Raw genomic sequence first — 24298 nt, forward strand, 5'->3', positions numbered from 1 at the left:
AGTCACGATAGCTATGGCAGATATATGTTCACTGACCAATTTGAGAGTTAATTCTTATCTTGCAAGACTTGATCTTTGAATTAAATAAGTGTCCTTAGTTGGTATTGTTTGATCTGTACTAAGTGTATTGTTGCTATACTGTAATTAATAAAATGTGTGCTTTTAAAAATATCTTTTGTTGTACTGTAGGCATTTCATTTTTATTCAAATTTGCAGCATCAGTCCAAAAAGAATACAGTAAATAAATTAATTTCCTTTTTTCTCATATTGAATTTTATACTACATAGAACAGAGTGAATAAAAGAAATGCATATAATATTAACTAGAATATTCCATGCCTAATTATATCTTGTAAGGAAGGTAAAATGGATTGAAGCAAACCCAAGTGATATTTGTTTTACCAAATCCCCCTTGTTTTTGAATTCTACATGCCAGTCTTCAGTTTGTAAAGTAGCCAACTATTGGTCATGAGGAAAGAAGCTTTAAAGTGAGAGCCTGCTACCTACTCTATGGATATATAAAGACGTATACGTGAGCACTCACAAAAAGAGTAGAACAAAATGTGAGCTGCTTCAGCCCCTGAATAGGATTTATGGTGAAAATTGTGTAAATTCATCTTCACATGTAAAATGCCACAAGCTGAATGGAAAAGAAAAAGCTGAATTGTTTGAACAGAAGAGTAACAAAAGGAGTGTGAGTGGAAAATGACGAGTCTATATTTTGTAATGAAGCCACAGTAACTCAAGTGGTTCTTTGTTTTGCCACACTTTAAAACAGACTCTAGAAAATGAGAAGTAAGTGAGGTTCTTTAGTGTAGAGAGATGAATGGGGGCTATGTTTAGAGTGATTTATTTTAATTTGGTCGGTGGGTGGAACAATCTTTTGACCTTGTCCCAATACCCTGGCTAGTAGCAAATGGCCCTGGGGTATAAGCTTCAAATCCCATGGTATAACAGGTGTGTTGTAGATGGCCTGGCTGGGAGTCATTGGGTGGAAAAAAGTCTTGTTGCCATTATAAAATACTCTGGGGTCATATAGCCTGTTGAGACAGATTAGGGTTTATTGGGCAACAGTGGATGGATAAGGGATTTGGAGTGTAGCTGTGCTCAAGTACCGCAACCATGTGTTGGAGTCAAAGGCCTATTCTTCTGGGTGATTCCAGTGCAAATGTGGATGATACTTCAGAAGTGACCTTAGATGTCATATTGTACATGACATCCACGGGGCTCTCCCTTACAGGTTTTGGCACTAAATTTAAAGCTAGATTGCTTTGGATTTGATCTCTAATTTGGAGGGGTTGGGGGTGGTAAATGTTCTCATTTTGGTTTGGCATCAGGGCTTACCCTTTGCTCTCTCTGGTGCGGTGGAACCATTTATTTGCTTAACCACAAAGACAGGTGGCCCAGTAGGGTTTCAAAGCTCTTTAAGGGAGAATATTCAATGTCAATGCATGTGGACTACTCTTTCAGTGGTCCGGTTAGACACTGATTTATTTGTCCTCTACTGTCAGTAGGGTTGTTCTAATACCCCCAGTTTTGAACCCTCCTCACAGGCCAACCTTTTCTTCAGGCAGCCTGTGATAGAGGTAATGGAAAGAGAAGAGCAGAAGGCTGAGTGCTGGTGACAGAAACCAACCTTCAAATCTGATTGATCATACATAAATCACTTTTGAAGTTTTATGCAATGGCTGTAATGGAGACAAAAAAGAAGTTTTCTTCTCTTCCATTACAGCCACTGACGTTACAATTGACAGCACTGGTGAACCTGGGTTCCCTTGTCACTGTACAACCCAGATTGTCTGTTTTCATCTATGGAAGTCCTATGTTGTTTGGTTCCTTCTTGGCTAATTTACAAATTTGCCTCTTCTATTCAGTTGGCTTAAGTCATTTGAGAAACACAAGCTATCAGGTTTAAACATCTAGGGGCTGGAGGCAGGCTGTGTTTGGTGAGCAGCCAAAGATGCTGAAATTCATACCATTGGACCAACAGAGTCCAATTATTTATTTGACCTTCAGTGGATGCCTAAAGGCATATGGTTACACAGGCTTTTTCTTGAGACGGTGGCCTGTGGGGAGTGGAGGGAGTTAAGTGTTCATTTGTGTGTGGGTGTTTGGGGATGTGAATGAAGTATTTTAACTGAGATTGATGTAATTTCATACTTGTATTTTTTACTTGAAAGGTATTTTATAAATAAATAAATATTATTCTTTTAAATCAGTGGAAGTTCATGAAAGCTTCATTTCTGTGAAGCTGCATGCCTGGTTATCCTCTGAGTATAGTGTTTTGTTTCTCTTATGTACATAGGTTTTTCTTCAATGCTGTTGCCTCTGCTGTTCTTGGTGTCTTCCTCCTGATACTGGTGATCCTTTATGTCTTCATCCAGTACTTTGTGAATCCAGCAGAACTACGCACAGCACCTCAGTTTGAAAGTATTTTTCCACTGACTTAAAATATATTGTGTACTTTTTACGTAGTTTGTCTAATGGTACTGCTCACAGAGATCCAGTTATGTATAAACTTCATTGAAAGAAGATGTCAATAGGACTTCTTGGTCAGAAGGTTGTTGGTTGACACTAGTGCAGTGCTGGGAGGATGCTGTGTTGTTAAAGATGTCATTCTTTAGATGAGAAATTGAAGTGAGTTCTTTTCTGCTAGTCTCTTCTGCTTTCCTTGGCGAAAGTTAAAGATTTCAGATCTTTCCCCAAGATTAGGGAATATAACCCCTGGGTACAGACCACCATATTCCTGACCTGGTAATAAAACAAGTCCCTTTACATGATGGACTTCTGGGTCCAACAGTGGCTGCTGTGTTTTGCCTATTTAGCCAACTAACTTACTGTGTAAAGCATATGAGTTTAAACTGTCTTCACATTCAACTAAAGGAGTTTTACTGCATACATATGACTTAGGAGTGCACACAGATATGTAGAAAGAGTATGTAAAGTAAAAGTGCTTTTAAATACCCTTAAATTACTCAGATATTCTACTGGCCCTAATCTAAATTTTGTTTCTAGCTGTATGAGAAATACTCTTAAATACGTAATATACCTCTACCCCGATATAATGTGACCCGAACACAAATTCAGATATAACGCAGTAAAGCAGCGCTCTGGGGGCGCGGGGGGGTGTGCTCCGGTGGATCAAAGCAAATTCGATATAACACGGTTTCACCTATAACACGGTAAGATTTTTTGACTCCTGAGGACAGCGTTTTATCGGGGTAGAGGTGTATCTAAAAAAGATATTTATATCAATTTTTCTGTCTTCCATAACACTAGAAATGGAGATTTAAACACAAGGCTATTTTAAATGATTTACTACATGTTTAGTAGATTTAGAGAGATGTATGATTTCTAGACTTCCAGTAATTAGTTGGGGAGATGGGGGAGAAGTACAAGTCAATCTGGCACTCATTCAAGGGAAGCTTTGCTGAAGCCAGATGTGTGTGATGCAAAGCTTCCCCCGTGTAACTCTTCTAGTTACACCCTGATCCTGATCCGTAATACCTTCCTACCATTCCATTTCTGAGATTCTCTTTGAGCAGAAAGTAATTGTGCCATGGTTAGCCAGAGCTTTGTGAGGTGGGTCTGGCTCAGACCTCTAGATTTGTGACCTGAATCAAGATGTGAATCCAGATCTCCAGAAATGCTGGGACAGTACTTTAGGGTAAAATTTTCTAAAGCACCTCTAAGTACCATTTTTCAAAAGTGATGAAGTACTTAGCCTCCTACGTCACATTGACTGTCAATGAGACTTAGGCTCCTAATTCACTTACGTGCTTTGGAAAATTTTATCCCCAGTCTGTTACACTCCCGCACTCTTCAGTTTTTGAGGACCCATGAGTGGTCCAGGTAAACAGAGGTAGGAAGTCTATTTATCCTTCTGGTTCTGTTTTAGAATTTTTTTTTAAATCAAAACAAATAAGCGGTGAATAGCCTTGTGCAAAGAACAGTTAAAAAAGCCCAGTTGTTAAGAGAGAGTTACTTGAGCTGTAGGAGAGACTGTGTGTAGCTTGGTTTTTCCTATTTCCATTACCAGAAGGATGAAGTGTTTTATTTTCCCCCTTTACTTTGCCCTGGTAGGAGTCATTGGAAACAACACGTGGTTGGCCTTTCTTCCTGTTGCTCCTGTGGAGACTACAGCAGCTGGAATCCTGGCTATAGCGGTGATCACTGTGCTCCTGGGAATTGCATCGCTCCTGCTACTGGGACACTTGTTGATATTTCATCTTTACCTCTGTATGTAATATTTCTCTATAAGCAGGTGGGCAGTGATTGTTTCAGGAAAATCCTTCTCAGTCTGTTGCGATCAATGACTATAAAGGTTCCATCTTTTTAATTTGTTTTAAATATCTATAAACCCAAGTTTGGAAAACTTCAGCCTCAATGGCTGAAGCGCGTTAGTTATAAGCAACTGAGAACAGAGAGTTATAACAGAAAGTGTTAGGCAACTCTGTCCCCAATAGTACATTACGTTTTGCATGCACAAATGCAGTTTGGCCAGGAAATTTACCAATAACAGAAAAAGACAAAGACTTGAGTATTTGAATTAGCTTAATTACCAAAGAGTGAACATCATCCTGTGGAAGATTCTGCATACAAAATGAAATGTATACTCTTCCTATAAAGCGGAAAGAAATAGTTCTGCTTCCTTTTAAAGGTTTTACTTTAGGAGGGTCTAAAGAGGGATCAAAGATTCACTTTATTTGGCATTTTAAAATCAAGTTTATATGTCTTTCCTAAAGATATGATAGTTCAGTGAGAAGTTCTGGGCTTGATGCATGAATTATGGGATAAAATTCTATAGTTTGTGACTAGATAATCATAATCCCTGTTGGCCTTAAAACTCTATTAATCTACAAATATATACTTTTCATGTGGTTAACTATCTTTCAGTATCTTCCTTTGGTCATTATTGGACCAATATTTGTAATCTTATGTCCCTTCAACTTTTCAGTTTTCCAAAGAAAAACACTTGATTCTTATTTGCATGTTGTTTGACATGCAGACATTCAGAAGAGCTGGAAGAATATTTTCTTTAGTATTTGTTTATTTTATTTTTAATTTTCCACTGCTTTGGTGGATATGCATAACAGTTCATTAACAATAAAATGCAAATGCATCCAATGTATGTTTTTAGGTACGGTGAAGTTGAAAGTTTCTGTATGCCACTTGGGTGGGGGATAACATCTAGAGTATATTCAGTGCCAGTGCATCACTTAAAGCATCTTCTTGCAATTACAAAATAAATATATTTTAAGTACCATTTAAATATTTATACTTTTTTTTTCAAATTTGTTTCCCTAATTGGTTTTCAAAATAATATGACGTACATGTAATTTCAAAGCTTATGAATGGAACCTTCCCTCTTTCCACCCCTCTTTTGATCATCACCTCTTCCTGCCTCACTTCCACAAATGCATTTCAGTTGAAGTGATGTAAGATGTAATGGCATTTTGAACTTGATCATATAACCAATTAACCTTACCAGTTATGCTTTCTGTTTTTGCAAGAATGTGGGGTGAGAAGAACCAGCCTGCTTATGCCAGGTAAAAGGACCGGAGTGGCACAAAGGAACCCTAAAAGCCCTGGTTCCAGCTAGGGGAGGATTCTCCCAGTGGAGACACTATAAAAGAGAGCCAGGAATCCATCTCCCAAGGACCCTTTTGCAAGCCCTGGCATGGGGAATGTGCTGGGAGTGGGGCCACCACTGCACACAGCATTGCAGAAATTCCAAGCACCACTGTGGCCTGGAAGGCAGACCAGGGATGCTGCTGTAACTTTAGAGAGCAAAGGGGGCCTGTCTAACTACCCCAGGGGCTTCTCCAGACCCTGTATCCGCCCAGATTGGAAGAGCGCAAAGGTGGGCTTTTAATGCCACCACAGTCCTCCTTCACCCTGGACTGCAAGTTTTGTGCCGCATCTCTTTTTGAGGCATAGCACAGAATCTCACCCCGCTGGTATACACAACCAGCTTCAAATCTTTCCATTTCTAGAGCAGAGACATTTTTACCACCATGAAATATCTGAGCTGGAAAAGCATTCTAGATATTGGCATGTCAACTAAGCATTGCAAGGTTCTCTTGTACAGTGTGCTTTGCAAAACTGCATTCCATACTTTAATTGTAGTATTTTTTCTCTGTGTAGATATTTTGACCTAGTTAAAAAAAAAAAAAAAAAAAAGGGAGCTTTTGAGTGTTTCTTGTTTTTCAAGAAGGAAACTGATTAATTACCAGTGATGTGGGTGTATCTTTATTGAAATCCACAGCATGCTATGCTTTTTACATTGACTCTCTTCCCTTCTTACTGTATTTGATCAGATTAAAGGTTCCAGAGTACTTCACCGGTAGCCTAGCTTTCTTCATGTTTTTCTTTTTCAAGTCCAGAGTATGGGGTAGTACTAAAATAATTATTACCAAGATGTTTGACCTTTTTAAATGTGCTTCTTGACAATGATTTGCCATAGTCATGTGATTACTCAAGAAATCAGACTTTGACTTTTATAATATTTTTTAATCATCCTTTAATTGCTTTGGCAATACATGATTCATTTAAAAATTATTCAACCTGATGAAACAGATATTCACATACCTCTTGAAAATTAACTGTTTGGACTCTGTAGGTATGTTGGAGGATATAATTAAATATCCATGATATTCACACCATTGCAAATATTCTTTGAACTTAATAGCCACAAAACTTCTATTCCCAGAAAACCTTTGATTTAGTAAAGGTGGTAAATAGAGATTTATTTATTTTAATATAAATGTTTTAGAACATTTTAATTCCAAACAAACATTTGAAAATTAGGAAACGTATAGTATGTTTCCACAATCACCCTTTGAAATCACTTGCTATAAATGCAAACATAATGCTATGCTTCATTTTGTCATGTCAGTTCTCCTTTGTAGAAGAGATGGAAGTGACTTATTGTGTCATCAAATAGAACTCTCCGGCAGTACAGGATTTGTCACTGTGGTTTATGATCTAGTCGTAAATGTCTATGCAGGCATAAAAGTTGCTATGACGCTGAAAACTATGCATGGTTCTTGATGGAAAGCTATAATTTTCGTGAAGAATTTCTGAAGCACTTGAAATGTTTTCCCCTACAGTGCACACAGTATTCAGTTAACCTCCCAGCAAAGTTTTTAATAGAACCTGGTTTGTGAACTCTCCTTAAGGATTAGTAAATGCAACACATTTGGAATTCGTAGGCTAACGTTGTTGTTTTTATTTGTTTACATGAAATGGCAAATAAGTTAAACTTTTTGCAAAATGAAATACTAGTCATTTTTGGAGGTTTCAGATCTTAAATGGCCAGTGTATAGTCCATCTCTAGCTTTAGAATACATGATTCTTCTCTGGCAGGACATCAAACATACAAAAATTCAAGTGGAAAGATTCTTTTTGATGGATGTTAGAGGACAGATGGTATAAAATTTAGCTTTATGAAAAAGTCTCAACACCTTAACTATGGATTTGCTACTGAGACTACATAATTCCACTAATGTTTTGAAGCACTGAGGTATGTGCACTTAATTGTTGCAATGCACCCAAAAAGAATAAACTAGTATATGTAAAAGGCTTTGACAAAGAAAAAAACATTTATATTTTAGTGCAACTTAATATTACACTGTTGTATATTTGCATTTATATCTACTTTTCTCAGCCAGGCTATGATTAGAGAGAAGTTTGCTGATTCTTGGTCAATCAATGCAGATGTTTGGGAATAGTACCTCCCAGCCAGCAGGTGGAGGCAATACAATGAACACGTTTGGTGGTGTCATCCCTCTATATGAGGGGCTTGCTTGTTCACCACAGGTCTAGTTCTCTCTCAAGCAGGTAGAGAAAGCTACACAGTGCCCTGAAAAAAAGAAAAATGGGCCTGGAGTCGCTCATAGGAGAGGACTCCTGTAGCTGGCTGGCTACCCCTGGGCAGGGTATTGATAGGTTTATGGCTCTAACTCCTGCTTTTGTGGGCAGCATACTTCCAAGCCAAGAAGCCCCCTCTTGAGTCACCTGAACCTCATGCCCCCCGGAGAGGCTCTTTTCCTTGCTGCAGGGCAGCCTCTTCGGTGCCTTCAAACATCCCAGAACTGGCCACACGTTTAAACTCTGCCATAGCTCCTCTTTCTCTGCTCCCAGAGTTAGGGGACAAATCTGGGGCTGCTTCTTCAGCTGTTCCCCTGCACATGTCCCTCCTCCCAGGACCCCTGCATGGAGCCAGGGAGAGCTGCACTGTGCCCATGGCTTGGACTCGAGGGCAGCTGTGTTGGCTGTGAGGTGCTCAAAGAAAACAGTGAGAACAGGGAACGGTGTAAATGGAATTCCGCAAGTGCAGGAAAAAGGAAAATACTCTGGCTTAAAAAAAAACAAACACCTGGCAGAATTACCCAATAATCTCCTATTAAGCTGTGCAGATCTTCGCAAGCACTTCCAGTTCATCCATGAGTCAGGAACAGGGATTGTCCGGGGATGGGAACTACCAAACAGGCTAACCAAGTCAGTTGTACTTGTTTTCCAGAATGAATGCAAGGGTACTTGCTGAAAATCCTTGTGTAGAAATGTCCATTTTAAGGATAATGAGGTCACCCAGACCTGACACAAACAGAACCGTGCCATAGGGAAAAAAAGGGGGTTTAATGATGTCTGGTCCCATGCTCCAGGTGCCCATGCAGTGGGGCCTGCAATCGCGCATACCTCTGGTAGTGGCAAAGAGAAGCAGCACTACCTGACCACTACCCATTCAGGTTTGGCCCCACCAAACCTTGGCCCCACCAAACCTTGTCGTGACAAGAGGGTAACAGGACCAAAATTGAGTGAATGGTGTTGTGCATGGGAGTGTGGGCCACAATGCCACTCAATTCTGGCCTCAGTCCCTCTATCATGATGCATGGTCATAGCCTCCTCACCAGGGCTCCCCCGCCCCCCTAGGGGCCTGCCCATCCTCGCCCCACTTCCAACAGTCTGCATCCTCTCTCAAGGTGGGAAGTAACACTGCAGTTGGGTGGGCCAGGCTAGAAGGCAAGGGCTGATGATGGTGCAGACCAGGCAGGCAAGGTGCTGGGGCCATCAGCTGCAGTGGGGATGGCTCCACAGGGTTTGACGGTGTGTACATAGGGAAAAATTTTGAGGGGTGCCTCTGTGCCTATGTACAGAGCCTATTTCTCTAGAGCAATGCCTCAGCCTGCACAGAAACTGCTACGGGAAATGGTGAAAAAACTTGTTTAAAAAGGTATCAGGATTTTTTTCCTCTTGTCTTCAGGCTGCTTGGCCTGTTGTTGCTGTTGATTAGGAACAGGGGAGAAAGGAATTTGTGGCTTGGTTTTCTTCCAAATCTGCTAGAACTACTGGTACAGCGACCAGATCTAAAAAGTTAAATCACTTGTTTTTCCTTAAATGTATTCATTTCAAAATGTATTGATCAGAGACAATGGATGAGAAAAAGCAATCAGATTCCTGCTCCATTACGTTTTCCTTTTTCTTGGGGAAATGTATCAGTATCTGGTTACTGTGTGAGACTCGATGGTAGAAATTGACAAAAGAAAGTTTTGTTGAAATGTAAAACCACATGAATCTCATCTGGTTTCATGTTTCGTCACCATCTTGAAATACCAATCATATATGTAGACAGAGTTGCTAAGATTAACAATCAGTTGGGGTAAATTTTAAGCTTGTATCAAAATTGCACAGACTTTTGGCATGCTTTCAGTGTTGAAAGTTGGCCATTTTGAGTGCATTTTATTTAAGAACACAAGAATGGCCATGCTGGGTCAGAGCAATGGTCCATTTAGCCCAGCATCCTATCTTCCAATAGGGGCCAATGCCAGGTGCTTCAGAGGGAATGAACAGATCAGGGCAATTATTGAGTGATCCATCCTCTGTCATCCCAGGAACTGGCAGTAAGAGGCTGAGGGACACCCAGAGCATGGGGTAGCATCCCTGACTATCTTGGCTGATAGCCAGTGATGAATCTTTCCTCCATCAACTTATCTAATTCTTCTTTTAACCCAGTTATACTTTTGGTCTTCACAACATCCCCTGGCAATGAGTTCCACAGATTGACCATGCTTTGGGTGGAGAGGTACTTAGTGATATTGGGTTCTTTCTAACTGGAAATTCCAAAGTGAAACCTCCAAGTTTCCATCAGCATGGATTGAAATTGAAGAGAACTTTCACACATAGACACGGCCGGAATGAAATAGCTCAGTTTGAACAGCTCTATTTGCTATTCAAAGCTTAGAAGGAAGTTTCTTAACTCTGTGTTCCCCTCTTTGTGAGCACCTAATATTTCTTTCAATCTTTCCAGGACTTCCTGTGCTCTGAACATGGTATAGTGCAGCCTCTTGAAAACTTGTCTGTCATTCTGCCAGTAACAACTGGCTGCAGCTGCATCATACTGTACAACATTTCAGGGACACTTCTCCACGGTTACATCATTATAAGTGTGTTGATTTACAGTTTCTAATGCCAAATCCCACATGATGATGATTGATGAAGCTGAAGTTCATTACAACAGAATATCCATAAGGAAATACAATTCTACCAAGTGCTACGATGATTAGATGCTATTGATGATAGAGATGAAACAAAGTGGCCACTTCACAGCCTTTCGAGTTTGCGAAATATAAATGCAGAAACAAAGAAATACACATTGTGGGTCCTTGATTCAGGTGGTGTAGCGAGGTTGGATAATCTCCTATTTAAAATGTGGTGCTGTGGTTTTTTTGTGCTGTAAATTGCATAGCTACATGGGATAAATTTAAATTAAATTGTAGTTTATGTTCTTTGTTGTAAACAGTGGGCAAGAAGCTGAGTACTTTTGACTATATGACAAAGCAGCGACGCACGCAGAATACCAGGGACCCAGAAAGTGATGTGGAAGTAACAGAAAATACATCTGTCAGAATGGATCCCCTACAGGTAGGACCTTGTTCCCCCTCTTGCATCCAGAAATCCATCTTCTTTCTGGTGCCTGTGAGTTCTGCAAAGTTAGTGTTGGAAATTGATATGGTGGGCCAGAAATCTAGGGATTCCGTCACCTGAGAAGGAAGGATTCTTTGATAGCTAACAGATGAGCTCAGGAAAAGTTTACACCAAATCAGCTAAAATGCTGATAAGGGAATTTTTTTCCAGTAAATTGTCTTACTGTAGGTAGCTTGGTAAATGCTTGGTAAGTGCTATCTCATAATGAAGGATGGACCTTAAACCAAAAACAACCCCTGCAAAAACCAATTTGGATCCAGCATGGGTTTAAATTGAAAAAACAAGCTGATGGTGTACCGGACTGTTGCCTTCACCACCCATTTATATGGATGTGCATTCTGGGTATGTTGTTTTTCTTTCAGTATGTCCACCTGACAAGTTCCACCAGCACCAGAGTGCACATGCTAAGTGGCAGTGCAAAATCACCAATGTTGAGGTGCTGAAGCACAGAAAGACCATGAACACTGAGGTCATATGATTAGAGTTCAGCTTTGTGTCCACATTTAAAAATTGTTAATAGTTAGCAGCTGAAGGGCCACAGAATGCCAAAATTCTGAGCTGAAGCTAGGAAAGCAAACAAGGCAAACATTATTAAAGATATGAGGACTGTCTGCAGTTTAACCTAAAACTCTGTCTCATCAGTATTGCCACCTCCTAGCATTCAGAAGTCTTGATTCATGCCCCCAAAATGTATGAGATTGGCTGAAAAATTCTGAGATTCTATTTTGTTTTGTTTTTAAAGTGGGGTTCTTTTTATTTGCCTTCCAGTTTTTGAGCTCTTCAGGTTTGTTTTCAAGCTTTCCTTCCCAATCATAAGGGCTATAAATTTACTACCTTCCCCCCCCCCCCCTTAAATGAAAGCTGACTTGTTCAATCACTTGAGTCTAAGAGGTGGAGGTTTAAGAAAAGCACCAAATATCATGACTTCTGATTAAAATCATAAGTGGCAACACTGTAACATCAACAACACCAGAAGACAAAAATCTTGCAGCTGACTGTGAATTGTCTAATGTAATCACGTGGAAGAACACCAGCATATTGACCTCTTAATAAAGAACATCAGTGCAAATGAGAGACTAACCTGTTGCCCCAGATTGGTTATCTGGATCAGTAAAGCATGTGGGAATGAGTGCCTCTTCTATTGGTCTTAAAAATGGCAAATGCTGTTGTCCATCATAATAACTTCTCTCTTTAATAGTCCTCTTTATATTCAAAGATCTACGATATGGTCTGTGTTCTGACTTTCAGGTACAAGTATTGCTTTGAACTTCTGATCCTATCAACATTTAAAATGAAACCTCAACACCTACAATCTTAAAAAGAATGCATAATCTACTGTAAAAATGTTGCCACCCATTCCTCCTGCTTTCCTCTAATCTTCCCATTTCTTGTTTTCTTCTGTGTAATGTGATTTCTGGCCTTCAAAATCGTAAGCTTTTTGGGACACAGACTGTGTGTGTGTGTGTGTGTGTGTGTGTGTAATACCTAGCATATTGTTGAGTGCTGGATAAATAAGATCAATTATTATATTAAAACACAAGATTTTGCCCACCCACAGAATGAGACTTATTCAGTAACAAGTAAAGGGTTTGTTTGTTTAATAAATTAGTATACCATTTAAAAAATGTATTTTAATAGCATTATACAAATATTTGTTTTGCCTCATTTGTTCAAAGCAATATAAAACTTTCCAAAAATATTGTCTAGAGACTGTCTAGAGGTACAAAATTCTAACATGTGGTGGGGGTTTTGTTTGTTTTTTGGGGTTTTTTTAGGATTTGTCTTTAGCAAGTCAACAAAAGGAGTATGAGGTTTCAGTTTCATCTCAATCTGGGTGAGTTAAATATAAAATTAAATAGAATGTATCCATGTTTAAAGCCTACCTTAGCTGTGCATAACTACAGTGAACAGCTTTTGTCTGAAGATTTAAAAATTGTTCGATTCAAATCAATGTGTGATATCTGGGGCAGGGATCATGTGTGATGTAAACCTCAACACCTATAATCTTAAAAAGAATGCATAACCTACTGTAAAAATGTTGCCATCCCTTCCTCCTGCTTTCCATTATTTAGCAATAATGACTTTGTATCATATAAAGCCAAATCGTGGAGGTGGGAGCAGCTTCATAGTAAAGGTAATATTGTGATTTGTAGGAAATTCGGGAGTAAAATCCCTCTTTTTAAATACCTTAAAGATTAGATTGCTTCACCGAATTTAGCATATTAATTTCTTAGAGGACAATTGAATTTTCTATGATGTTTTCAGACAATCTTTTTGCAAGATTTGAAAAGGAAGCATTGAAAAGTGACCCCTGTATAACATTTGGTCCTGAGAACCTAACACTTTTTTATCTCTTCAGATCTAACAGACTAGAGCCCGTAGCAACTCCAGACTTCACATGCACCTTTGGTAACATCTCAAGCATGGCTGCATTTAAAAAAAAAAAAATCAAATTATTCCTTTTTTCTCATAATTTACTTTTCCACAATGGGAACTTAGTGGAAATGGTGGTCTCCATTCTTGGAATGCTGTCAGCCTGCTTTCCTGGCTGCAGCTGTGCTCAGCACAGACAGCCTGCTAGGATAGGCTGGTCAGAAGGCAGGCAATGAGAGAGAGACTTCTGAGGCAGAAGAGATAGAAGAAGGGTAGCTGTCCAAGATGATAAGCCCAGTAGAGTGTACTCCTCCATAAAGCTCTGTGCTGGAGGGCTTAAAATCTATCTTCCTTTCCCTTTCTCTCCCAAATGAGAAACCAATTTGTTATCCTAGCACTCAACATGATTGACATCTTCATGCTCTCTGCACTCTGCTGTTGGCCTTATCTCCCAGTTCCTTACACCATATAGTGAAAACTTGGTTCTATTGAAATCCATGTCAAAACTCCCATTGACTTCACTGGGGCCAGGATTTCAACCCAAGTCTCCTCTCTCCTGCCTGACCTCTCTGATATAATCCAGTTCCCCATTAGTGGTTCCCAGTTTAAAGGAGGAATTTGGTACAAGCAGTAAGGGAGGCAGATCACACTGGGAGCACAGGTTAGAGTAAATGACTTCTTGCAATAGAGGCGGCAAGTTGAGACTGGCTTCTTCCATGACTCCTGATTTATCTTGCTTGTCTGAAGCTAGAAAACTTCCATCTTTTTATTAAGGCAACTGTACAATAAACATTAACATATTACATTGTACATATTCAGGATCAGGTTAATATTCAAACAACCTGGCTGAAGATTCTGGTTTGCTAGTGGGGGATCCTCCCTCCTTTGAGCACACTAGAAAGGGTGACCAAATTTCTAAATGCCTATCCTTTTTTTGGTGCTTCTCTTGTGTATATGCTTGGCATGAAAACTTTTCCATTACAAGGACAGTCCATATTTTACTATGCCATTATTCCATAGGAGGAGGAATCACATTTTCCAGTAATGTGCAATACAAAGTCTAGCTGCTAACAATAACAACATTAATTTGTTTAAAATGTAGATCCTTTTCTGGAGCATTAAGTAAGCAGATCAGAGGATCTCTAGAAAGCCAGATTTTTGTCATAACATGAATCTCTTCCTGGACATAAACACAACATGTGTTCCCACATATTTTCTCCTTTCCCCACAACTCCTCCAGCAAAGCACCTCCTTAGTAGCAAAAATATGATGACTCTTAACTGGAATCAAATGTCATCTATCCAGCAATTTATAAACATTTTCTTTGAGTTATACAAATTTAAGATGTATATTCCCTTAATGATATACTCACTCATCCAGATCAATTTCTTTGTCCAAATCCCTCTCCCACCTTTTATCAACATCTGTTTCAATAAAAATTGTATATATCTTAGAAATTTAAACTTTTTGTTTCAGCTTGCTCTTGGGTTAACTCCTCCAGTATGGTTAAAGGTCTAGATGGAGCCGCCTTATATCCAGATTTCACAATAAAATGTTTGACTTGTAAATATAAAGATCCCATATTTCAATGTTTACATTATTACATACCTCTTGGTAAGATTTCAAATCAGGACCCAGGAACAGCTGTTTGATTTGAGTAATCTTAGCTCTTACTCATAATGAATAATCACTCTGCTAATAAGGAATTTATTCCAAGGAAATGTTAATTAAAGTAGCTAAGGGAGAAGCCGTTGGCAACAAGAATTTTTTTTTAAAAAAATGTCCAAAACTACTACAGTCGGCTGCATGAATGGGTGTTTTTTCAATTATTATTTTAGTGACCTAAATTTCTTTTTAACCCAACAATTACTATGAATAGCTATATTTGGGCTCCAATCAAGTTTCACCCAGTATTTGGAAGGTCTATTATTAATCCTGTTGATCACATCTTTTAATTGTGATGCATAATAATAATAATAAGCCAAATTAGGGAAAGCTAGTCCACCCCATTTTGTAAGCTTATACCCAACTTTATACAGAACTACCCTTTCTTCTTTTTTTCCATATGGATTTTAATAGCACATCCTGCCATTTTTTGGATGTCCTGTCAGGGATACAGACAGGGATAGACTGAAACAAAAGTAACTTTGAGAGGACATCCATCTTTATCGAGGTCATCCTAGCCAAGAAATCTCAGATTTGTTCCATTCCACCAAGTATTTTATTCCATATTGGAGGGTAATTTGCCTTAAAAATATTTGTATAGTTCTCCATAGTATTTATTCCTAAATATTTTAAAGATTTCTTTATCCATTTAAAGTTATGCCGCTGAATGCAGGGTTTTTTGTACCTTTTTAGAAATATGAATTATTGACATTTCAGATTTATTGTAGTTTATTCTGAATCCTCAACCAGCCCAGATTCCAGTGCAGGTTTCTGGATCCTGCAGCTATAACAAGACATCATCAGCATACAAAGCTATTTTGTGGTCTAATCCAGAAGGTGTTTTGGTGCCCTTTACCGGGGTCTGTTTCTCACATTCACTGCAAATGGCTCCGTTGCCAAAGCAATCAGGGTTGCCGGTTATCCCCCCATCTTGTACCCTCTTCAAATTAAAAGGAGGGGATTGATGACCATAAACCAAAACAGGCACTTGAGGATGATTATATAGGGCCAATGTGCCCCTATAAAACTGATTTCCAAACCCAAACCTTACCAAAATCTGCCTGAAGTACTCCCACTCCAGCTGGTCAAAGGCTTTCTCAGCACCCAAAGAGCTTTGTGCACACTAGAACTGGTAGAATTAACATTATAGATCAAATTCAGAGTTCTTCTGATATTATCAGATAGATGCCTGCCACCAGCAGACCCAAATTGGTTAGAGTGAACATATTTGATGAGACTCCATCTGTTTGCTAGTACCTTGGCATACATTTTAGCATCCACATGAATTAAAGAAATAGGTCAGTATGATGCACAATTGTTAAGATCATTTCCTTCTTTAGGAATGACAGGCTTTGCCCCTTTCCATGGATCTGATATCTTGTTTCCCTGCAATATGTCATTAAACAACACTTAGAGCTGTCTAACACTCCCCAGAAATCTGATCAAAACCTGGAGTTTTTTGGGATTTTAAATTCTTAATTACAACTTCAACTTCCTCTGCAACAATTTGCCTACCCAGAGCTGCCACATCATCCCCAAGAGCTGAAGTAGTTTCACATTCTCAAATATCTGTTTATAAGTTCAGGATTTGGATGTTCTGAAACATACAAAGTGTGGAAAATGTTTCAGAAATCTGTTTTATGCCAGTTACTAAATCTCTCTTTATTTCTAATCAGAGGGATGGCTGATTTATCCTGTTTCTTTTTTAACTTTCTGGCTAAAAGCCTATGAGCTTTATTGTCCTTTTCATAATACTTTTGTTTAATGTTTTTAAGTGTTTGCTCATCCTTACCTGTTTGTAACAGGTTAATCTTCCCTCTTATTGGAATTATTTTCTTATACACTCTTTTAGATCCTGTAGACTTATGTTTACCTTCCAAAACAGAAAGTTTTTTAACCAAACTCTCTTCTTCAAGAGCTCTCGGAGGTCTGATGCTTTATTTATAAGGATCCCCTTTATTATTACCTTTCAGCATCCCCGAGAACATCTTATTGACCCCCTTCATTGTCATTTTCTTCTATATATTTCTGGAAATATTCTAGTTTTTTAATTCTAAGCTGGGGTCACTATTCAGTCACCAGGCTTTTTTGTTTTTCCTCTTGAATGCCTTGTGTGTATATTCGATTGATCCAAAGTGGGATTAAACACCTTGTTAAAACCGCCACTAGAATAATAGCCCTTTCTCAAAAATTGATTTAAAAAGAAAGAAGCTTGTCCGTGATAGGGAGCATGTACGTTGGCTAAATTTGAGAAGTTTTACCATTCAAGGACCCCTTAATTAAAATACATCTGTTCTCTGTATCTATGAGCTGTGCTGAAACAATAAAAGGGAAGTGTTTAGCAAAAAGTATTACCACCTCTCTTCTATTAGATTGTCCTGCACAGACCTATGGTATCTGTGTCCGAGAAGTATTCAGGTATTTATAATTTTTCTTTGTTTCCTGTAAATAGATTGTACTAGAAACATCTTTTTTCAGTGATCAGAATACCCTTTTCCTTTGATTGTTCATCCACCTAACATTGTCATTACATTAATAAACTCACCCATGAATGCCAAGTCTGCTCTCACTCAGTATATTACCCTTTGTTAAAAGCAGTGAGACACCCTCAACAGCCATGTGCCATGTCTCCATTATATTTGTGCCTCTTCTTTTAAATAGCATTTTAGATAGAATTCCCATCATACACACAGTGATTTTAAAACTCCCACATATATTGCTTTTCCTCTAACATCTGTATTATTGTATCCAGAATCTGATTTACCATAAATTATAAATTCTGAGCCCTAACATTTGTATTAATATCTTTTTCTATTAAAACATATACAACAATACTTAACATCTGTCTGTTCTCTTGTTCTCTCTTTTTTAATGTTCTTGTAAAAGAAGTTAATTTAACACTGTGAATGTAATAATGTTTCCAGACTCTCCTGCCTTTATCATGCTTTCAAATACAGAGCTGAAATCATTGGATCTTCTGCTTGAAGTAGAATGGTAGCTCTTATTAACTGTTTGCAGTCTCATAAATTTCTATATCTCTGTACAGTACAGTTATAAGGTGCTGCCAAATAGATAAAGAGTCTTGGCCCTGAATAGCTTATATTCTAAATGTAGCATGGACTAGTTGATATAGCACTGGACTTTGGGCAAGTCATTTAACTGCTCTGCTCTTAAGTTTCCTCATCTGTAAAATGGAGATAATAATAATGGGATAATAATGCTTACCTGTGCTTTGTGGATGTTTTCACATCTATGGATGACACAAACTTGAATGGCTGGTTGTTGATTTTAGTGGTGCAATAATAGATAGAGAGGGAAGCCCCACCAGAAAGAAACAACAGGGTTGGGGTTTTTGTGTGTAATTGTTTAATGCTTTTATATAGTAAACATTTGATTTCTACAATTCTACAAATTATGGCATTTCCCTTTGATAGCTGATGCTCTCTGTCTTAGAGAAGAATTGGAACTTGTATTTAATTTAAAAACAGAAAAAATATGGAAGAATTCTAGAATCAAAGTTTTGATTTCATTTATTTGTGCCTCTTGAATTTCCACTGGCCCTGACTATTGCAGTGCAATGATAAATATGCCCACAATCTCCAACAATATAACTCCCGTAGGCTTGATTTAACTCTCCAATGATAAGATGCAACAAAACCTGAAGCAGCATACTGAGGGGATGAAAGAATTTTGAAGAATTATTGTTTCAGCTGCTTGTAAAAATTAAAACTAATAGGCCATTAACAATGTGACTTATATAACAGCCTGGTGTTCAGAGGTGTGTGTACAAACATGCTCTGTAATTAGGCATGTGTAACCTCTGCGTCACTGATGTCAATATCAAAATTAACTGCTATTTTAAAGTTGTTTTTAAGGCATTTTCTTTGTCTTGGGGCTTGGAAAGTATTCATGAATATCCAAATATTTTGTATTGGCTGCCTTTGAACTGTTAAATGACTCAAGCTATAGCTAAGCAACAGAGAATAACACTAAAGGAGGACTGCGGTTTTATAATGTTAACTCTGATGTAATGTTCTCCTGCAGCAAAAGTACATGTAAGAGCAGAATGCTGCAGGTATTCTCATAGCACATTCTATGTCACGGGATTTAAACTAACCTTGAACTTCTCCACTAAACTAAATTGGTTCACAGTACATGAAAAGATGGGAGTTGCCTTACCAAGTGAGGGGTCAGTGCTAATTAAGGCAACTCCCATCTTTTCATGTACTGTGTATTTATACCTGGCTACTGTATTTTCCACTTCATGAATCTGATGAAATGGGTTTTAGCCCACAAAAGCTTATGCCCAAATAAATTTGTTAGTCTCTAAGGTGCCACAAGTACTCCTCATTGTTTTAGCTGATATAGACTAACACGGCTATCACCATAGGCGCCAACTTTCTCTGGCGCCAGTGGGTGCCTGTGCCCCCTGGCCCCTTTCCCCACCCCTGGCCCCACCCTGATCCACCCTTTCCCTGCCCGTGGCCCCGCCCCATTCCAACCTCATCCCCAAAGTGCCTGCCCTAACTCCGCCCCCCCTCCCTGCCCCTATTGAATCCCTTCCCCAAATCCCTGCCCCGGGCTCACCTCTTCCCCCAGCGCACTGTGTTCCCCCTCTTCCCCCTCCCTCCCTGCCTGCCCCGTGAAGCAGCTTTTTCGCGGTGCTGCAGGGCAGGGTAGGGGAGAAGCAAGACACAGCAGCACGCTCGCGGAACAGGTGGAGGCGGAGGTAAGCTGGAGCGGGGGGGCAGGGCGGGGAGCTGCTGGTGGGTGATGAGCACCCACCTATTTTTTTCCGTGGGTGCTCCAGCCCTGGAGCACCCATGGAGTCGGCACTTATGGCTACCACTCTAAAACCTGTCTTCTAGAAGAGAGGCATATGTGTAACAGATCCCCCTAACAAAACCACTTGTTTAAAGAAATGTTACTTCCTGTATTGTATCCCACAATCAAGGAAGTAAAGATACCATACTTCTAACTGTACTTATAAAATTACATTTTATGAAATTATCTCTGATCAGGGAAGTGTCTTTGCAGTGGGAGAACTGCAGAGATTTTTACTGATAGTATTAAGATGTGGTACTACAGAGATCTTCTCACAATCCACTGTTCTGTCTGATTCTGTTCTGCATCGCTACTTCCAGTAAGATAGGAATTGTAGATTTCTGCTAAATTGCTGGCAGAATATCTCTGCGGTGAGGCCAGCAGAGGATACTAAATATGTTGTGTACTCTCTGTGCCTGTTGATCAATTTGTAAAGTGGATGTAATGCCTCCATAGGGTGTTAGGAAACTTAATGACTGTAGGCAAAGCACTTCAAGATCACTTGAGCAAAGATGCTATCTAAGTGCAAAGCGGCCAGATTTTTCAAACTGAATTGCCTAAATTATCCAGGTACATAAGTGTGCTGATTTTCAGAGTTAAACATTCACAAGTCTTGCTTACTTTAAGCAGAAATATTCATATTTAGGACCTCTGAAAATCAAACAGCTTACCGGGGACCCTAAATATGGATTTAAGTGCCTAACTTTAGGTACCCAGTTCTAGAAATATTAGCCAGTATTCTGCATAATATTAGAATTTCCTCCCTTCTCTTTTGTATATCTAGCGTGCAGTGGCCCTAGAAATGATCATTTTAATTAGTGGCCTCTTGTGGTGCTGCTCTGCTATTAGCCTTTGTTCTTTCACATTTATAGCAAATGGTCAGTTTCCACATGAAACTTCTTCCCTTTTTTGGACCTGCCAGAGAATGAAAATGGGGAAAATCAAGGGATGTATTTTGCCATGACAAAGACCTTTCAAATCAGCCATTTCAGAAATTAAAGTCAAGTAAAAATATTTTGTAATTTTGGGTTTAAAAGGTTAAGTTGACTTTCTCTCAACTTAGTTTTATATGTCTAATGATGAGTTAGAGGTAAAGGGAGGTTTCTTTTAAATCGTGTTTTAAAAGGCATTTGTTCTTACGGACTTGTTACATGTTCTGCAACTCTGGGATACCAATGAAATGTTACTGTAGGCACTGAGAACCTTTTAGCTAAAAAGTAATAAATACCCAGATGCTTGCACATAAGCCACTTTTCACAAATAAGGGTACAGTCTTGTCCTGCGCAGAAAGTAAATAGAAGTATTGCTTGAGTATAGAGACTGTAAAATCAGGGTGAAATTCAATTCTTAGCTGACATTTCTTTTTATTTCCTCTTGCTTTTTTTCTAGAGCTCTACAGTATCAGGAAACTGGACAGCTCTCCATTAAACACCCAAGCGTCATCTGTACTGAAGCATCTGAGATTGCTTCCTTTACCAATTTGTCTCCTGGTCCAGAGGTAATGATGATACATTTATTACTTACAAGCAAAAATGTTCTATCTTAATTTATCAGCAATGAATCTTACCAACAGAATTCAGACCAAAAAGATGATGCAGATGCAAGCCTTGGAGAGATAAAAGAGCAGGCGCGCACTGTACTAATTTTTAACACAGTCAGAACTATAAATGTAGCACCTAATCCACTGCCCCGACCTCCACTTTCAAAATGTTTAGAGCTTAACACAAGCTCTTTAATTAGAGAGATAAAAATCAGTTAATAAAATTACTGGAGTCTCCTTATGAAATCCTTAATGTCATTATCCTCTCTTATAATTGCATCAGAAGGCTTTTGGAGAAATTGGCAGTCATAGTAATTCAGCAAAAAAACATCCTAATAAGCAGAGATGAACTAAACTATCCATAAATAGTTTGATTAGCCAGTAAACAATCTTACCCAACCAGAGCAAGGTAGGTAAATAGATGCTCTGATTACATTCAAATAATATTGTTAAGGTTACCTATTACTGTCCTCCGTGCATTCTCCTTTTTTGTAAACCTTCTAATTAAACTGCAGAGTTTTCTTTAGTAATATTTTTATTTATAGCTAAATGTTTTAGGTCGAGGGACCCTAATTTAAAACTTGTCATCTAATTGATCCCTCTATCATTTGGATTAACATATGCCTTTTATCTAACTCAGGGGTTCTCAACCTTTTTCTCTTTGAGGCCCCCCTTGACATGCTATAAAAACTCCAGTGCCCAGCAGGCGTGGGGGTGAAGGGACTTGGGGCTCCGGGATGGCAGGGGGGATCCTTGGGCATAGGCATAATTTGACTTCTATTTGGGGGTGGGGGAAGGGACGGCAGGGCTGCCCCGCACAATGTGATCCAGGAAGGGAGAGCCACTTCCACTCCCTGACTCACCTCAGCAGGCCACCCAGGAGTGATGCAACCAAAAAATATAACTCAAAGGGGAGACTCAGTTCAAAAAGTTTGAAAACCACTCAGGGTGCAGGGAGGGGGTAGCTAGGGGCTGGGTGTGGGCAGAGGGTAGCTCAGGGTGCAGAGAGGGGGTAGCTAGGGGCTGGGCGTGGGCAGAGGGTAGCTCAGGGTGCAGAGAGGGGGTAGCTAGGGGCTGGGCGTGGGCAGAGGGTAGCTCAGGATGCAGAGAGGGAGTAGCTAGGGGCTGGATGTGGGCAGAGGGTAGCTCAGGGTGCAGAGAGGGGGTAGCTAGGGGCTGGGCGTGGGCAGAGGGTAGCTCAGGGTGCAGAGAGGGGGTAGCTAGGGGCTGGGCGTGGGCAGAGGGTAGCTCAGGGTGCAGAGAGGGGGTAGCTAGGGGCTGGGTGTGGGCAGAGGGTAGCTCAGGGTGCAGAGAGGGGGTAGCTAGGGGCTGGATGTGGGCAGAGGGTAGCTCAGGGTGCAGGGAGGGCTCCCCCTGCAGTGGCTGCGTCCCGAAGGCTCTGCCACCCTGGAGCCGGGTCCCCCCACCCAGGCAGCTCTGACCAGCTGTGTGAGCAGTCAAAGGGGTCTGGGAGCTGAGGAGCAGCCACAACCCTGGGCACCAGCAGCAGACGGGGGGATGCCACAACTGCCTGCTCCATGGCACCACCAGCCAGAGGAGCAGCTGCCCTGCACTGCCTGGCTCTGACTTCTGACCTATGACCTGGCTAGAGTGTGGGGCCTGAAAGGGACTGGGGAAGAGGAGATGGGGGGAGATGCTCCTGGGACTGCCCCACTCTGGGTAAGGCGCTGCAGTTTGTGGGGGCAACACCGGGGCTTGGGGCTTCAGCCCTGCGCTGCTCACAGGTTCAGCCTGGGGGTGCACCCTGAGGGGGGGATGCCGGGGCTCCCCCGCTGCTCCCAGCTTCGGCCGGGGGCACTAGGACTCCCGGCTTCAGCCCTGCGCCGCTCCCAGCTTCAAGCCAGGGGGACACCAGGGCTCCTGGCTTCTCCCCTACACCACTGCCGGCTTCAGCCGAGAGTGGTGGGGACACGCCAGGGCTCCTCTGCTGCTCCCGGCTTCAGCCCTGGGGGGAAGTGTCAGGGCTCCCAGCTTCTGCCCCGCGCCACTGCCAGGCCTTGGGGCACCAGGTTTCAGCCAGGGGGTCCTGTGCCCCCAGGGTGCCGCAGACCTCCAGTTGAGAACCGCTGATCTCACTGATTTACCTGGGAAGCGCTGTGTGTGTGTGTGTGTGTGTGTGTGTGTGTGTGTGTGTGTGTGTGTGTGTGTGTGTGTGTGTACACGCGTGCATAATTGCATAATGAACTTTCTTTCTGTTGTAGTATTAGTGTAATAGCAAGGATGAGGAGAATATTCTTCTAGAGGCTTAAACTGATTTATATTTTCCTGTGGATTATTTAAAGAAGATAAAGACTTATCTGAAGCCCAGGGGGCAGGGCTATGAGTATTTTAGTTTAGGCATTACATACAAGAGAGCATACTTGGCTGCTGGTGAATACCTAAGGTGCACTATGGCAGAGTGTCACCATCTGCCCAGGAAATGCACCAGAAGACAAATAATGACCATCCTATGCATCTGTGTTCTAAGGTATGCCTTAAAGGTGTACAACAGGCAGGAGCATTCTGTATAGTTCATTTTGAAAATACAGATGTGTAAGATGTTGCCCGTGCTCTTTCTATACCATAAATTATCTCAGTGGCATCTCTTTGGAGCACAGGTGGCTATCTCTCCATTGGTAGGTAACAAGTAAGTAACCAGGGTGTCATGTCACTTGCTTTTGTATCTCAGGAAGGAGGACAGGGACCATGATCTGGCAGGGATGGTCAGCAGAACCTACACTTCTTCAAAATATTGAGAAATGTAGAAGAGGCATGAAAAGTGGTGTGAAATCTTATTCTAGATGGGATGAGCTGCAGGAGAGGAGACTCCTGGACCTAGCTGTGTGAGGGGACAAAGAGGAGGCAGGTGTTGGATAAGAAAGTGTTCAAGCAGAAGCAAAGAGAGGTTGGC

General features: G+C 40.5%; 1 protein-coding gene across 3 annotated transcripts in view; it reads left to right on the forward strand.

Moving 5' to 3' along the window:
- ZDHHC11B (zinc finger DHHC-type containing 11B) overlaps nucleotides 1-24298 on the forward strand; it is a 92804-nt gene that overhangs the window by 55897 nt on the left and 12609 nt on the right. For all 3 annotated transcript variants that reach the window (XM_054018609.1, XM_054018611.1, XM_054018608.1), the window contains exons 5-9: nucleotides 2305-2429; nucleotides 4083-4238; nucleotides 10801-10922; nucleotides 12761-12819; nucleotides 21237-21345. In XM_054018609.1, coding sequence (XP_053874584.1) covers nucleotides 2305-2429; nucleotides 4083-4238; nucleotides 10801-10922; nucleotides 12761-12819; nucleotides 21237-21345 — 571 coding nt within the window. The remainder of the gene's footprint in view (nucleotides 1-2304; nucleotides 2430-4082; nucleotides 4239-10800; nucleotides 10923-12760; nucleotides 12820-21236; nucleotides 21346-24298) is intronic.

The sequence above is a fragment of the Malaclemys terrapin genome, chromosome 2, assembly GCF_027887155.1.
Source record: "Malaclemys terrapin pileata isolate rMalTer1 chromosome 2, rMalTer1.hap1, whole genome shotgun sequence".
Classification (NCBI taxonomy): domain Eukaryota; kingdom Metazoa; phylum Chordata; order Testudines; family Emydidae; genus Malaclemys; species Malaclemys terrapin.